At 36.1% G+C, this 17,972-nt stretch overlaps 1 protein-coding gene across 1 annotated transcript in view; it reads right to left on the bottom strand.

The window, feature by feature from the left end:
- EHBP1 (EH domain binding protein 1) overlaps window positions 1-17,972 on the bottom strand; it is a 239,491-nt gene that overhangs the window by 20,732 nt on the left and 200,787 nt on the right. Inside the window, exons 22-23 of the mRNA XM_072410274.1 lie at window positions 5,129-5,228; window positions 3,378-3,451 (exon numbers count right to left, since the gene is read on the bottom strand). Of these exons, the coding sequence (XP_072266375.1) occupies window positions 3,378-3,451; window positions 5,129-5,228 (174 nt within the window). The remainder of the gene's footprint in view (window positions 1-3,377; window positions 3,452-5,128; window positions 5,229-17,972) is intronic.

The following is a 17,972-nucleotide window of genomic DNA, read 5'->3' as shown; positions in this document are numbered from 1 at the left end:
ATGTTCCATGTATTTAATTTAGGCATAACTAGCGCACATACATAGGCATTCATTTTCAACACACAAAAAATATTTGGTGAGATAAATACTTTATGTTATCAATGTTTGCAGCATTTGTTTGCAATTTCCAAAGATTATTGCACAGGTTTTTGAAAATACAGTTACCTCCCTGGCTACTGTTAACATTCATTTCTTTTCAGAAAGCCAATTCAGGTAAAGTTAAAATAATTCACAAGCTTCAGATACAGATCCAGGAGAAATAGAGTATAGAGTAAATAGTTAAACATAAATTTCAGAAAGGAAAATGATTCAACATCAATGTAATATTTTTTGAATTGATTTGAATGCAAAAATGGTTTTGTGAAATAAAAATATTGTCGGATAATTGCTGTTACATTTTTTGTGTGCTAACTCAATAATAAAGTGTTAAGTATACCATATATGTATAAAATATTTCTACTAAACGAAAGCCAGTATCACCCTTGAATCTGATCAGCTGTGAGTTACTACATCGCACATGCCCTTGATATTGTATGTATTGTTACAGAATATACAAGACACGGTTAGCAATGTCAGCCTATGATGGTTCTACTATTAAACCCTCAGTGCTCAGCAGTCTCTGTTAGGACCTTGTCGTACAAAGGAAGATGGTTGTGATGGTTTAAAAATGTTTGGATTGAATAATGGCAGAAATTTATGAAAGGTATGGGGAGGAATTAACATCTTCATCCAATGTCATTTCTAAAAACGTTTACCTTTTTTTAGTTTGTAGACATATTTTCACAACATTTATTAAAGAAAAGTTTAGCCTAGGTACAGTGACATAAAACAAGTGAATTATGCTTTACAGTGGTCAAGGATGTAATGCATTAAACAGAACTATGTAAAATGTCTGTTAGGATTTAAAATAATTTTAATGTAGGTTGTATTTACATTATTCAACATTATTTATTATCATGGTGTAGCCTCTACACAATCAGTCTAGTAAGCAGTAGACACATCAGTTTTGTCCACTACTAGAGGTGGCAGGAGAACAGCTGTTGGATAGGGATAAAGAATCTACATTTTGCATCATGTAGCACACATAAATGAAAGAAAATTATGTACTCAGAATTAAATACAGTAGAACCTCGTTTATCCGGCACACACAGGGAATGGCCAATGCCGGATAAGTGTAGTTTCCAGATAACTGAGGTTATTCTGAAACTGAGGTTTCTCAGGCATTCAGCACTAGACTTGAATGGGGAGGCTTGTCCCCATTCACCTCTAGTGCTGAATGCCTGAGAAAAGGGAAACCCTTATAACGCTTGATCCGTCATCAGGGTTTCCCTTTTGTCAGCCAATCACAGAACGGAGCAATCAGCGGAGCACTGCTCTGCTCTCCTGATTGCTTCTGGAGGCCTAGCGGGGATGTGGTATGTGTTCTTGGATGCAGAACACATGCCACATGGCTGCAGGAGCAATAAAGAAAGCGGAGCTGTTGGGTGCTGGTTATCTGAATTTTCTGGTTATCTGAGTTCTACGGGCTTCTGCCGTATTTGCATAAAGTTTCAAAATTTCAGCTCTTGATTTGTCATACCAATACAATTTTTAACATTTCAACTCTGCAAACTAGTAATGAGCGATATATATTACTAAATGGGTACTCGTTTGCTTTAATTTCTTAAAGATAAAAAGGGGATGCAATTTAATATACAGACATTTTAACTAAATGTGAAGCCACGTCAATCCTTGCACAGCAGCATTAAGACTTAAAGACGGAGTGGTAACATTATTCACACATTCACCTTACTTAATATCTGGTAGAGGTGTTTGAATCAGAATCAGAAAGGAGGATATACAGAATTACAAATCATTTGGAAAATAAGACATTTCATACATATGTATTTCAACTGTATATTTAGTGTGCCTGTCAGGAATTGAGTCTTAAGGTGCACCTGTACTATTGCAGACTGTAAAGGAAGCCTCATGTGGGAGATTTTGGGATTAATTTAGGTGAGCAACAGAAGTCATAGAAAAGATTGATGCAAGTATGATCCAACCAGCTCAAAATGTCTCTTGCGTCAGCTGCAGCCCTGACCAGAGTTTTTCGGTTACCCTGTCTGTCTGCCCTAATAAATGGCTGTTAGGAGTTGGCACACACTGCCTCAAAAACATTAAATAAAAGCTAAATATGACTATAGTTTAATATCTATGGTGCCTTTTTGGGAAAGTTTCTCGATGCTGTATGGCACTACAGGCTTTTCACAACTGGTTAGATCATTATATTAGGCAAACATCATGTCTTTAAAGGATTTGCCAAGATAGAAATATGACAGCTGCCATTGTTTCAGGGCTGTCTTTTGCGCCATTGTTAAAAAAAAATCGCTGACCTAGAACAAACATACAACTTTGGAGTTCTGACTTCAATGGCTGCTTGCTTGTTCTATATCAATGACTAGTTAGTGAGGCAAGTATGAGGTTGACTTCTTCACATCTTTTACCTTGCATAAAAAATTGGCTGTGACAATTTCAATTCTTACAATAGGACTTTTTGTACTTTCAAATACACTGAAATGTTTAAAACTGCAAGTGACTTACCTACTGATCTGTTTTCATTCATTTGATTACTGTTTAAGTTGAACCAGTGATGCAGGGCACAGTAACAGGTTTGTTTAAATCCCCTATTCCATGAATGTGGGGGAAGGAAGCAAAGGTGAGCATATGCTGCTGGCAAGGCAATTAAAGTGAACCTGTTGCTTTTGTTCTGCATAGCCAAAGAATAGGTTTCCTTTAAATGCAGTTGTACTTCAGATTGACTGAGGGCCACACCTGGGCCAAAAAATGTCAGTGCTTTAAGGGATGGGAAAGTGGAATGTGGCATAATGACAGCCTGCAGCATTTGTCTAGGAGTGTGCATCAACTCTTCATCTCCTTTCTTGACATATACTGTGCCATTTATTTCATACAATCTTTCAGCATCCATGAAAGTCCCCCAAACTAATTACAATTGATTGAATATGGATCAGGAACCTTATCAGGTGAAAGAAGAAATTACCCACTGACAGACTAAGAGGTCAATATGGAACAGCTGACACCTTTCAGCATTCAGTAGATGTTTCGGACTCAGCGGCAGAATATTAGAAGATGGCAGGGCTCCTCCTGAACTTTACTGGACATGAATTCAAATATCATGTATCGTTTCTGGCTTTACATCCCAAATGGTCTTTAAGAATATCATTGAAATTGAACAAATCCTCAATTAATACTGTTATGTGTTCATAGTACATGGATCTGTTCAATATAAACTGAACATTTGCTGAGGAAAACAGAGCATCTGTGCATATGTAAAATCAGGAATTGAAAATGTTAATTTTCCACCTCTTATTGCATCTTACCTTCTATGGCAAGCATGGCTCGCAACTCTCTATTCAGCAGCTCAAATCGTCTCTCTAGGTCATGTTCTTTTTCCCTATAGGCAAGTTGAGTGAAGAGAAAAAAACACAAGTTCATCAATATGTTAATTACTAAATCATTAAACACTTAAAGGGACCTTTAGTGAACATTGATTTAGGGAACTCATAACTGACTTTTCTCTAATGCATTAAGCCACTTCACACAAATGATACACAAACCAAGTTGGAAGCCTCTGTGTTTGGCTGGAGTAAATAGGGTTATTATACCATCATTACGTCTCAGCTACCATATTAGCAGTCTACATCATATAAACCTTTTTAATTGGGCCAGTGGGGTTAAATAAGTAAAGTAAAGCATGGTCAATTTTTTTTTAATTAACTTTCACTGAGCTTAGTGAATGCAGTGAACCAAAAATGCACTTTGCAAAAAAAAAATACCCACACATTAAATAAATGGGATTTTTTGCTTGGAAACAATTGTCTAACTGAAGTCACCATGGCTTCACCTAAGCTAAGTGGCATTTTTACTATGCAATGTGAAATTTCACTTGGTTAAGCAAACAAAGTGAAGCCATTTTTAAAAAAATACAAATTCATGATATTTATGAAGCTAAGTAAAAACATTGAGAGTACAGATGCCAGACCAAAAAAATAGGATATTTGGAGAAGTGTGTCACATGACCTAATTTAATGGTTTTCCATGTTGCAATTTATACCAGCCAGTGAAGACTAACCATTGTGGTCACAGAAACTTGACATACAGAGCTTGCTTTTACATTGAAAAAAAAGAAGAAAATAATGAACTTTATTTTTAAAAGAGATATAACATTTTTTATTCATGACATTATGACATTTTCTTCATGTCTATAAATGAGTAAAGATCACAGACTGGCCACAGATTGCACACATGTGCATTTACATGAATGCATGCCAATGTTCTGGCTGTTCTGCACATCCTCAACCATAATTCATTATTTTTTTCAAACTCCCTGAAAATGTCAAATAAAAGGAGGATACACCAAGAGTATTAGATAACTCCGGCACCAATATTTGTTTATTCTGTAAATCATACCATTTATATTATAGGTCAGAGTGGTGCCAATGAAATTTATAAAAGATAGGACTGTGATGTAATGTATCTATATGACAATGAAAGTGACCTCTCTACTGTCATTCTAATTTACAGCTTAGGGTATTGATCTATCTATCGAGCTCTCTTCACATATACATACATTTATTTACAATACAAAGTAAATAATCTTCATCTATTTCTGCAGATTTTGTTTTCGCCTGCTGTTAATCCCCACTTTGAGGGTCAACAACATTAAGCTTCCCAAACATGCCTGGACTTAACTAGCTAGAAAGTTACTAAGTCACCAGTGGTTATTAGTAGCTAGTATTAATCGAGCTCCTGAATGTCTCATCGAACAGGAAAAAAAAAAAAGTATTAACAATGGAAGGTGGAACGGACGTTGCAGGAGTGAGTTTTAGTTTCCCAGAGTTACACGGGTAGAATGACGGGTGCAGCCACAAAATCCTCAACCTATTTATGCTTACTGGTGTCACTCAAACTATAAACTCAAAGGGCCAAACAACGTCTGTCTGGCGCCAACATCACTTGAGGGCAGAAAGCCTCGCAGGTAGACATCAGTTATTCCGGGGTGCCGAAACTCTGCTCTGCATATGTGATAAGCTGTATGGTTACATAAAAGACACATGAATGATGTACTTACAAGAGGGAAAGCTGGTTCATTCTCCGAATCAAGGCATTTTTCTTGTTCACAAGCATGAACCATTCCTGCATCAGCGTCTCTTCTTCCTCTGTGTACAGACCTGAAATGATTCATGACAACGTAAGTATCCTTTACCCTTAGGCCTGCAAGGTTTGCATGTTTTAAAGTGCACATGAAGCTTTTTAGTTAGTACTCAACAAGAAGCTAAGATAAAAAAAAAAAGGGCGGAAGACTCTGTACATACTTTAGCCCTATACGCCTTCATGAAGTTTACCATGCTAACTTTAGAATATTGGCATTTGATGGAAGCAGCCACTGAAAGGGTGAATACCTGGTCCACGCCAGTGACATAGGCCTTATAAAGCTTCTATGTCAGTAAAGATACTACCATAGAACAAGCACTGGACCATAACAGATGTTGCTTTTCTTACCCTCGTAGTATGATGCAGCAGACAGTCTGCTCCAAAAGGGTAATTGTACAATGAATAAGTAAAGAGCAATTTAGTAACACTGTTCAAGTCTGAATGGCTAATGAGATAAATTCACAAAGCTTCAAAATTGAAAATATTACCAGATTACACCAGGTCTCTTTTAAAAAAAAGAAGACAGAAGATCCCTTTGTATTGTCCATAACAACCAGTCAGATGCTCTTTTACAATGAATTAAAGATCTCCAAGGCTGGAGAGGATACACTTTCATCACTGAGCCTGGGTGATCCAGCAATCCTGGAATGAATGTGGTCCAGGACTGAAAACATTTGCTAACAAATGGCAAATGACTTTTAAGAAATCCATTCCAGGTTTGCTTGATCACCCAGCTTCACTGATGTATCCTTTAGCTTTAATAAATCAGGGCCATAGCACAGAAGAATATGCTATCATTTGAACTTAGACAATCCAGCTGGAAAAACTGGTGATCATCGTGTACAGCACCATTAGTGACCATAAGAGTCCTTCCTTATATGAAATTCTACAAATTCACAGGATTATACAAGGATGAGCAAATAGATAAGCCTAATATACTTGAAGAAGGATTTCAAAACAAAAAGTAAACATAGCTGCTAACACAGAAAATCTCGGTGTGCAAACAACTAAATAGGGGATGCGTAGAGCAGAGGTGGAGGATGTGATATTCTGTTAGACACTTAATTTATATGTTCAGTGTTGTAGACACAATCCTTTGTATACAGATATCCAGACAATTTTCCTCTGCAGCGTTTTATCTGCATCATCAGAGCCAGCGCATGTGCAGCCTATAAATATAAAGCAATACCGCTCTTTTGCTTTACTCCCGGAGTATTCTAAAGCTGGGAGGAAAGGCATGAAATCCTGCCTGATAATGTTTTGTCAATAACTAATAACAGATAAGAAAAGGCTCTCAATACTAGACAAACAGATGGCTTCCCTGGACAATACTTGATTTACCAAGCTATTTGCTATATACTTAGGCTCTTGGGTTAATCAAAATGTATAATCTGTCATCTATGAAAATGTTCTTCAGTAAAAGCCCAGATGAAGGATGGTGGACTTAATGAATGTTAAAACACCGGTAAGATCTCTTTGTAAATACGGGATAAAACAGAGAAGACTGGACTAAACTGTGTCACTGGTGTTTAGCTAAGACTCCAGGAAAATGTAGAATTATAGTCAGAGTACATAAAAGAAGAATAAAATAAAATGAGTTATCCACGTTGGATCAGTGGATTTTGGATGGCATAATGTTTTTTATAGCCATTTCTTCCCTTACTACCATGAATACTAACATATCATTATGATGTCATATTCTACTGCTGTCAGGATAAATACTTATTCATAATAAAGCTTTTCCTTCACAGCATGCTGGACATGGGGGTGGGTACAAAGACAGCATGACTTCCTCTCCCAATGAACTTCATGCAGGGTGGGCACAGACAACAAATTATTCCAGTTGTCTGGATTACAAGATTATTGGATCTGAACAATATTTACTTATTAGAGATCTAAATAGCCTTGTTAATGGAAACAAATTTTTTGTTTAGAGTACTGTTCTTCAAGGTACTAGCATTTATTAGTAAGAGGCCTGGATATCTTGTAGAAAACGATCCACCAATTGCTCTTCAGACACAGTAGTATACATCTGGTGGTGAACTGGAATTTAAGAGAGGTAAACTAGTTTAAAGATTAGGGTGTTTTTTCAATCATGATCTGTGAAGGACCACAAGGACCTTCAAGAGGGAGAAAATGAGAAACGAGATACAACGGTAGGAGATAGCATACACAACAAATAGATCAGGAGGCTTTTATTCAGGCTTTACAGGCTTAAGCTACATACACACTTCCAATTATTATCGTTGGAAAACGAACGACGAACGTTCATGCACGATATATATGAACGATCGTATAGCACCGATCCTGCACATAGAGTTAACGACACGATCGTTCATAGATATTGTACACACAATAGATACGATCGTTTGAGCGACAGAGGAACTATGTGCACGACAGGAAAGTGAACGGACGTTCGTTCATCACGCATGCTCTGAACATGGACGATCAACGAACGACCGTACACACGAACGATGTTCAACGATCGTCGTCCAATCCGATCCGTCAGTCCAGTCATTCGTTTCCAGCGACTTTCCTCGTTCGTCGGCGTCGTTGGTTACTTTTTTACCAACGATTTTTTGCCAAATCGATCGTTCGTTGTTCGATTGGAACGATAAAAATTGGAAGTGTGTACGCACCTTTACACAGTGTTGAATACCTACATGGCAATGGTAAACGTTTGCTTTAGAGAATGTTAGGACATTTGCTGTACTACGAAGAGAACCAAGACACGTGATTATTAGATGTGGTATCTGCAGGCTCAATACCTCCCAAATGCACAAAGTCAATTTTTTCATATCTACATCCTGTCAAAGCTCCTGTGATGCATATTTTGTTACATGGCTATCTGGGTATTTATTTTAAATAAAGACTCCTGAAATGCAGATTGTTATTTAGCCTAAAATATAGTTTGGCCAGGTGGTTGAAACTTTTGATTTGCTTGCGGATATGCTCACTTGATTTTATCTGGATGGATTTGAGAATTTTAACGCGAAACATTATTAAATTGATAATCGAATGTCAACCTATCAGAATTTAATCCAAAGCCAAAGAGAAATAACAAAAATGAAAACGAATATATAAAAGAGCCAATATACTGTACTGCAAATGTAGACTTTTACTGCTTAGCAGCAATCCATAAATCCACTTAGTTCATTGAATAAACTTTGTCTAACTGTTACATTACGGCATGATATTCAACTGGTGTTAAACTGTAGGAAATATTTACTTGTGTAGGAGTCACCACTGACAACTGGTCTCTAGTGTACTGCTATAATTTGATGTCCTCATTAACTTCCTATAGAAGGTACAGAGGAAGAGGGTCACCACAACATAGACTGGTGACATTTACTGACAGACTGTGAAGGACAAACAATACCCACTACACAATGAAGCAAAGCCAAGAACAATTCCGAAATTCCCTATATGAATGAGTTAAATTAGTTCAACAATGCAATCTATCTGTTCATCATGCTATCAACAGCAAAAGACATTAAATGGAAAAGGAAAGTTCAAGAAAAATTCTCTAAAGTACAATTGCAATTTAGTTGAGTGGTTTAGATTGGAGAGTATACTTCATTTACTTACTCATGTATGCAAAATGTTAAAACTGATCAAGTTTTACTCATTAGAAAAAAAAAGTAGAGTATATAAATAAATCTAAAAAAATTAGGTTCTTACAGGTTCACCAAATACAATCTTTACAATAAAAACATATTCATAAATTATACATTAAATTTATGGTGATAACTTTCCGGTCAATAATAATACTTGGTCGACAGAATAATGCTTTTATAATCTGGATGAACAGCCCAACTTTAGTTTTGGGTAATATGGTAAAGGGTAAGATCTCCAATAAAATTGGATTTTACACAAATAGGTTAGGAAACTGCTAAAATCTCTAGAAAACATAAATGTCATTCAAAACTCCATTTACCTTAAAATTATCTTTTGCAACTATATTAAACAAGCATTTTACAGGTGTTTAGAGAAGAACTGAATCCTATGTTCAATAAATTCTGTGACCTTTTCAAAATGGTAAGTCAACAGCAGGTTGAGAGACAAAATACTGCTTATACCACTGACCAACATCCTAATTTATGAAAGATATGGGACCATAGAGGAAATAAATGTAGCACCAGTCATAGTGATTTGGTGGTTCAACAAGCTGTATCTCATAAGTAATATTACATACAAAGGTATTTTTTTAATAGGTGGCTTTTGTTGAGGAAAAAAAAAACAAAAACATTACTTGCATGTAATTTGTATTTAAATTACAAATTTTACCTCTCAATTTTAGGATATCTAGGAAGGTTATAATTGGGTGACTCAGTTTAAAATATGCCCAGCATGGTATTTAAATAGGAACAAGGAAAGATAGAAGCATTAAAGCCTTTTAAAGGGCAAATGTTTAGTGAAACAATTTTGTATGGCCCTGACTCTAACAGAGACCAACTAATCTAATCAAGTACATAATTAGGTGAACATAAAGTGACAATATAAACGCCTATTAGCATAGGTTTTTAGTAGAAAGTTATTCATATGTTCAAAGGTATCTCACAATGCCTGATGCGTTTCGCCTTATTTGGCTTCCTTAGGGGACCAATTGAGATCCATAAACATATCATCAAGCTGGCTGTAGTATGCGGGGGAGGCCATACTAGGAAGGATTGTATGTGACAGTACTGGTTAGGTTATGTAGGACAAAGGACTTATTTTTCTATTGTATAATGTATCAGAATCTTTTTAGCCAGCAGATACTTATTGTCCAAAAGATGTTGGTTAGTATAATGGTGGTTAAGGGTTAAGCTCCCAGTTCATTGGTGGTTCACTGTGGTGGTAAATCTTCAGCAGGGCGTCTACAGCACCGCCTCAAGCGTGCCACCATTATACTAACCAACATCTTTTGGACATCTGCTGGCTAAAGAGACTCTGATACATTATACAATCCTTCTTAGTTTGGGCTCCCCCCCGCATACTACAGCCACTCCTTTGATATGTTTTATGATCTCAATTGGTCTCCTGAGGAAGCCAAATAAGGCAAAACACGTCAGGAATTGTGAGATACCTTTGAACATATAAATAACTTTGTAATAAAAATTTATGCTAATAGGTGGTTTTATTGTCACTTTATGTTCACTTAATTATGTACTTGATTAGATCAGTTGGTCTGTGTTAGAGTCAGGGCAATACAACATGGTTTCACTAAATAAACACATGCTAAACATTTGCCCTTTTAAAAGCCTAACTTCTTCTATCTTTCCTTGTTCCTTACAAAGATTTTAGCAAACCTCATTGCGGACTGTTACTTGCTTCTGCTATGTGGATACCAAGCCAGGTATTTTGTTGGTCTTTTGCCAAGGTAGACATTCTTATTATATCATTTTTTAATTATTAATAATAGTGGATCTCCCTTTTAAAGGAGCAGCAAGTTTTACAATCTTCCTGCATGGGTGAGGTAACAGAAAATACATTATTCAGGAGGTGAGACTTTCTTCTCCATACTACAACAGAGAGGCAAGACAACTACACCTAAAACTACAGTTTACATTTCATCTGGAATTTTCCCTTATAACCAGAAATTGCCAGAGACCACTGCTTGGCCAGAAATTACAATTACAGGAAACACAAAGCACTGCCATGATAGAACAGCTCCATATTTAAAGAACTATTACCGGTACTACATAGTTCTAAATTAGAAAAGACTGCATCATGGTCAAGCAGTATTGTGGAATTTGATTTTCAAAAATGGAAAACATGGATCTCATGCTTGGAAACAGTATAATTCTAAGGAATAAGAATAACTGAAACCTACACTTAGATTACAAAGTTGCCTTTGCTGACATTTATAGGGAAATGATAGTTGCCTGGCTGTCTATGGCTTACATATTTAAAGACAATGATGTGCTAGTAATAAAGGTCAGAACACTGAATCTATATATTTTGTTCCAATTTTTTTCAGTGTGTAAGTCCCATTATGGATAAAAGGTCCTAGATGGGGTATATTAGGTATAAATTTACCCTCTGGAGACATGGCAGAAAACATAGTCCTGGAATTTAATTAAAAGCCGAAATCAACAATGACTAAAAAACATCATTCAGAAAACTCAAAAATTCTTATCTTGCACAATCCATGTGGACAGGGACCTAAGGGGGGAGAAAACATTTACAAACCCTCTTATCTATGTGATGATGTCATTCATGGAAACAAGTTTGCCTCCAGAGATTAAAGAACAAAGTTGAATGCCAAGTGTCCTAACCAGAACACTCATGCCAGCTGCAGCATCAATCCTGAGAAGTGCGCCGTGCAAGTGAGAAAAATACACTTTTACATAACAACTAAGCACTATTACACTGGACATTTGTCATTTCTTCTTTATCTGCCTATTTAATGCAGTGCTAATAATTCAATTTGTCTACTTTACTTTAAATAGTTAGTGAGAAAAATAGAATTATATACATATATTGACATAAACATATACTATATAATAAAATAACATGAGTGTTTTAGTTCCAACTCCAAATGTTCCTTGCGCTAATGTAATGAGGGAAGGGGGAAAAAAAGATAAAAAAGAAAAAAAAAAACACAAGATGAACATTGTTCACCCTGATTAAGTAAGAGCTCATTAAAGAGCTGTCAGTAACTCACTTTGAATATGCATGAAGCATATAATCAGATCGCGTACCGTCACTAAAGGAGAATACGGTAAGTACAAAGGATTGATTTAATTACTTGGAGTAGGCTATAGTGCTAAACCCGTCTTGTTACTAAAAAATAAAAAGCAGGCTGCATTCTGGCTGTTTAGTAAAAGAAGAGAGAATAAAAGGCAATTTTGTCCGTCCACAAAACGGAATGAGTAGAGTAAAGCTTTAAAAATGGTATTTACTTTAGCTTTCTAAGACGCACTGTTAACCTTGATCTGACACATAGCACCATATTTATTTAGTAACTGTAATATACTAAGTAGCAAGTCTATAGTTTTGAAATCATTTTCATTATGGAAAACCTTATTTGATTGTAAGAAAAACATTTTGGATTTCCAGAACCAACTGAGAAAGAGAAAGTAGCAAATAATAATTAGGTGATTGGTGGGAAGCCAGTAATCACTGTTCACTCTTGTTTAAATTATATTCTTAAAAATAGTTCTAAAACATGTAAAATGATAATCCAAAAGGAAGTAAACTGCAATGGCTCTGTTAATGTTACCGACATTTTTTTTCCAGACACATGTGGGCTTCCAATCTTATGGCAACAGTTTTAACATGACCCTTTCGTGGTTAGATGGGTTTGGTGCATGAAGAAGAGTCTGATTATGAAGAACTTGAGTGGCTACCACCTTTGAGATTAATGGTAATTTTCTTTTCTAAATACAACCCAGAAGCAACTTGACATCTGTCAGATCTTAGCTGCTGGTTTTACATTGCCCAGCTCTATTTTCTTAGTGCCATAATAAGAACTAGCCTACAACCTCCAGCCATGCAGATGCTATCACATGTGCCTAGTATATCAAATTGGTTAGCATGTTTGATTAACAAATCTCCAAGCCTGAGAGTGGTCACACAAGGGAGAAAGAAGCCTAATAAAGCCTGTGCAGATCTATTATTAATAAACAGTATTTATATAACACCAACATATTATGCAGTGTTGTAAAGACCTAGACTTTTACAAAGTCAAAATTGGGGGGGGGTTCATGCAAGATAGATGAATATGGCCTGACCATAAACCTGTTATTTTGTGTAGTAGTAACAGACATCACAGAAGTGATACTGTAACCAGACCTGTCTGAATTTTGATGTGCTGACATGACGGAAGACATGAGAGTGTATCAGATTTCAATACCTAAGGGAATTTTAGCTTTCTCAACCACTTTGAAATTTATTCAAAACTGACTTTCCTTATGCACAATGGACACGCGTTATTGTAATGTTATTGTAAAAATTGTTTTGCTCCAGTAGTTCATTGGGTGAATACAGGATAACATTCATTTATGTGTGGATATAGATGACACTTACAAAAGGTTGTATAAATAATCAGTTTAGAGACATTTTCTTAGATTTTTTTAACCCTTCACTTATCCCTAACTTTTGCTTCCCCAAACAGTATGCCTGATGGCAAAGTTTCATTTCATATATGATGTTAAATTATTTGGCATACTAACTGAAGGCTAACTTTAAATTTAAATTCCTATAGATTATCCACTATTTTTGTTTATTTGCACAGTTACTCTTATAATTATTTTTATATTTACCAAGATTGACAACACCTTTCCATAGACATTATAACGAACATACAATTTACACCTCCTATTGATATCCATTGAATATGCATATATTACATTTCTTACAAGGATTTATTCCTTACCATATAGAACCATACTCTACCATTTACCATTCATAGAACCCAGAACCTATGTGAAACTACTGTGTAACTGTTTTTTGTGATTACAATAAGCATCCAACATACTAAGAAAGTTTTCTGCATTTTTTCCGTATTCCATTGCATATTCCTTGTTACCGGTTTGAGCACATCCCCTGAGGAAGCCTATCAGCGAAACACGTCGGGATCGGAACCATACTTCTTGCTCAAAAATTAGGGAATAATTTGTCTAGATAGAAGGTCGAAGATCCCATGATGCTAATAGGACAAGAGCCACCTTATCTATAATATGTATTGACATTTATTTGTTGAAAATTAGTTACTTTGAACAATTTACTCAATTTTGAAATTGCCGCAAAGAAATCCCGTCTTTCTGTCTTTTATTCTTTATTCACAAGTCTATTATTTCAGGGGGCGGCCCTTGCATATTTAAAGCCAAGGAGGAGAGACAACCCCTTTTCATTTTGTTACAGTGTGAAAGGACAACAGAAGTTCTACCGTACCAAATTTTACGTTGTCTGTATCCCAGTTGAAGAGACTTTCAATGCTGTCCCTGCCTAGCGGATTACCTCTCACTTTCTGCTCTGTCTAGACCTAGACAGGAAGTATGGGGAAATCCTTCTAATAGAGGCACCTGACAGGGGTCTCCAAAATGTCATCACTTCAATAGAAAAAGGTGTTTTATTGATGTTTCCCTTTGATCTTCTGACACCTATAAATTAAACAGAAGAAGGAAGCTTTTCTCTCACCTTCTGTTCTGGTAAATGAGAAGAAATCTCCTAAACTACAAGTGATTAAGTTTGGCTCTAACAACACTAAATAACATATAAAGAAATGAGTGGACAAGTTAGCTTTCACCCATTTACAAAGAAAGAGTGGTCTTCAGAGGACCTCCCTAAATAAATAAGTAAATAAATCACCTGGTAAGGACACAGATGGTTTGACAATACAGCTGCCTTCACTTAAAATGAGGGACAATGTATAGAAACCTGCATTTTAGCACTTATGCTCAACAGGCACTTAATGATATGAAATAATAGAAACTGAATCCCATCCTTTCTAATAATCTTGTGACAAAAGCTAGAAAAGACATCATCCCATTAACTAGTGATCTGAACTGCTAATGCAGAGTACTTCCTAGTGCCTTTTATGTCCAATGTGGCTATTAAAAAAAAATCTCACTAGGCATTCATTGTGAATACCAGACTCATTCATCTTTTATCTCCATCTCTTCTGAGAGCTTGAGTGAGGCTGAAGGTGTCATTGATATGATGAAGTGGAAATTATTCAGAATTTCACTCATATTTTCCTCATCACGCTAATTTACTTTTGCGGAATTTTTTTTTTTTACCTCGGTTGGGAGTGTTCAGAAACAGACCCCTGTTGTATGACTTTTTTTTTTTTTTTTTAATTCAGAGTAGTCGAGTGCGTCAATTGAAAAGCATCAGGGTCCGGACACAAAAAGCATTCGAAATTCTCATTTAGTTGTCTTTATTTTGCTAGCGCCATGTGGTCCTTGAAGATGTAGAAAACACGGGAAGCTAAGTAAAGATCAGAACAAGCTCATTAGCATTCTGACCAAACTGGAGAGCTGGAGATGTATAGTTTGGTTCGTTTGTCGTTTTGAAAGCTGCCGGTGGTAAGCTTTTCTGTTTCATTGTGCTTTTGTCTTTTTGGGAGTTTTTTAACGCAGCAGGGTGTTTGATAGCTCCTGGGCTGCACAAGGCATTGTGGGAACCTCCAATGAATGGTCAGTTCATAGTATCACTATAGTTTAAGTCACAAAGTTTACCTCCTTCCATTTACCAGAGAAAATTTACACCAATTTATCCTCTTCGCCCGACGCGGTCATTGGTGACCTTCCCTAACACCTGGATTAAAACATCATGAATAAAACTGCAAGTGAGCTGATTGGTTACTGGGGAAGGGGGGAGAATCTTGTCCACTGCCTTTCACTTCAAAGACAACAGGATAAAATAATTTAATTAAAGTTTTATTATTTACAAAGAGGCAAAGGATGAACTGGAAAAAGATAGATACTTGATTATGACTTGGGAAAAAACCCCACAATATTAAACAACTACATCTCTGTTCTACAAAGGATCGTAGAAATGAGAGCACTGGCGAGATTGGTTTATGCTCTAGAATTATGTAAATAAAGAACTACCTCTTAGAAGGCTTCTGCAAGTTATTATCCTGCACATTTGATTTTTTTTTTATAAAACGTACAGCTCACTTTGATGGCTTGTAAAGACTACATTAATGTCGCCATCCTACATGAATGTCTCCAAGTTGCAGTGAAATGGATAAAAGTCTTTTTGGATGAATTTATCTGCTAAATCCTTGTGGCTGCCCTCCTATCTTGGATGATGACCCAAAAGAATGTCAACAGCTCATTTCCCAGAAGGCTGCTAAGAGTCACTATGCAAGTCATAATCTGCTCACTCTCAGAACTGATTCAAACACTGCATTTCACAAGCTGGTAAAATGGGAAAGAAAAAAATAGTAGCTCATCTCCCGACTTCCCTGATAAAACTGTTTGCACGTATGCCTTCAGATTTATTTCATGCCATAGCTCTGCCAGGTTTATGCTTATGCAAATGACTGGTTTAAATAATAAAATGTTTCAATGCTAATCAACAGAAAAGTTAACACTTGGAACACAGAGCGTAACACTGAAAAATTCAACTTTTAGGGTATTTCAAATATTTGTTCGTAACTGGACAGAATATAGGCAAACATAATAAAAATTGGCATGTTTGGATCATTTATCTCCAAGAAAGCATATGTAAACCAGGCTTCGCATTCCCAGCTGTCTATAATATAGGCTAAATCAGAAAAGTCTTTTCTAAAAATGACGGTATGCAAGAGCATTTATAACATTGACTACGGCCTACAAATAAATAATGCATCTTTTCAAACAAGTGCCACCAACTTTGTTCAATATATACTGCTATACCCTAGAAGTTCTGTGGTGTACCAAGGAAGAGCTCTGATGGCACCGTTTTCAGTCTGCTTATGGGGGAAACTGGAAGCTCAATGCATTTCTGGTATATCAAGTAGTAGTTCCTTCACATTTTCAGCATTTTTAAATAGCCAAAACATGCCAAATACTACAAAACTGACAGTGACATGTACAGGGGTCGCCATCAGCCTACAGCTTCTTCCCACCCAGCTTAGAAAAAATTCTGAGAAGAATACTGGACATTGCAGATAATTATTTACTACACTTACTTTGGACCTCTACAGCCTCAGCAAATACACTTATGTTACCTTGCCTACCAAATAACGTCTCATTTATAGGTCACAGATTCCTTTGAAGTAAATGGTTTATCTGAATATAAAATGAAATTAAAATAAACAGAATAGACCTGGGGTTCTTAACTGGGAGGATACTTACACCTTGATTATATGAGTACCAAAATATGGGGGTATGGGACTGGATCTCTGATTAACTAAAACAAAACCGAAGCAGGCATTTCACCATTACATAAACTGAAATCAAAGTTTGAGAACTACTTACGGGGCATATGTATAAAATATGTCACATATATATATATATATATATGTATAAAATATCACTGCAGGTAAATCTTCAGTATGTGTTTTAAACTACAGGGAATTAGTGAAAGGGTAGTAAGCCAACTGGACCTTGATTCTGTACATTGACTGCACAAAGACAAACAAACTATCTAGAGACAACTAGTGAGACTTTTGCTATTTGCAATTTGCCATCTTTATATAAAGGACTATAATGACATTCTTATAATTTTCTATCAGCTATTCAGTTCCCAGATGTCCACATGTGAAGAACTAAGCTATGATATATTCTGGAAATCTGGCATTTAGTAGGACATACGATGATAAAGATGATTGGGTCATATGGGGACATACTGGACAATGAAAGGGGGTTTTAGAATTGTAGAAATAAGTGAAATAGGCGCTAGTATGGGCTTTATTTGTATATGAAAAACAACATTGATGTATTTGAGGAGACTGACTTTGTGGCATGCTGCAACAGAAATTGTAAAAAAAAGAAAACTTAGATTTTAATTGAGCTAAGATAACAGTATAAATGTTGAATTGCAGTGTTGACTTTAATTGATTCACATCTTCTGTGGTAAAAGTTGTGAATTATTCAGTACATAAATGTGTGGCTGTTTTATTGCTCTCAATTTATAACAGATGGAATGCTTCTTTACACTGGAATGACTAGAAAAAATCCTTGGATGATGGAGATAATAAGGTAAGAACTGGAAATTAAAACATTTTTAGGAGCAAAATCAAGGTCAAAGAAGGCTTGCTTTAAATTAACCTACATCCCAAGTCCCAGAGCACGCCTATAATGTGTCTATGTGTATTACAGAATTACATATTATAGTAA

Source organism: Pyxicephalus adspersus, chromosome 4, assembly GCF_032062135.1.
Source record: "Pyxicephalus adspersus chromosome 4, UCB_Pads_2.0, whole genome shotgun sequence".
NCBI classification, from domain to species: domain Eukaryota; kingdom Metazoa; phylum Chordata; class Amphibia; order Anura; family Pyxicephalidae; genus Pyxicephalus; species Pyxicephalus adspersus.
Note: the sequence above shows the minus strand (reverse complement) of the source record. Positions and strands in the feature narration are given on the sequence as shown.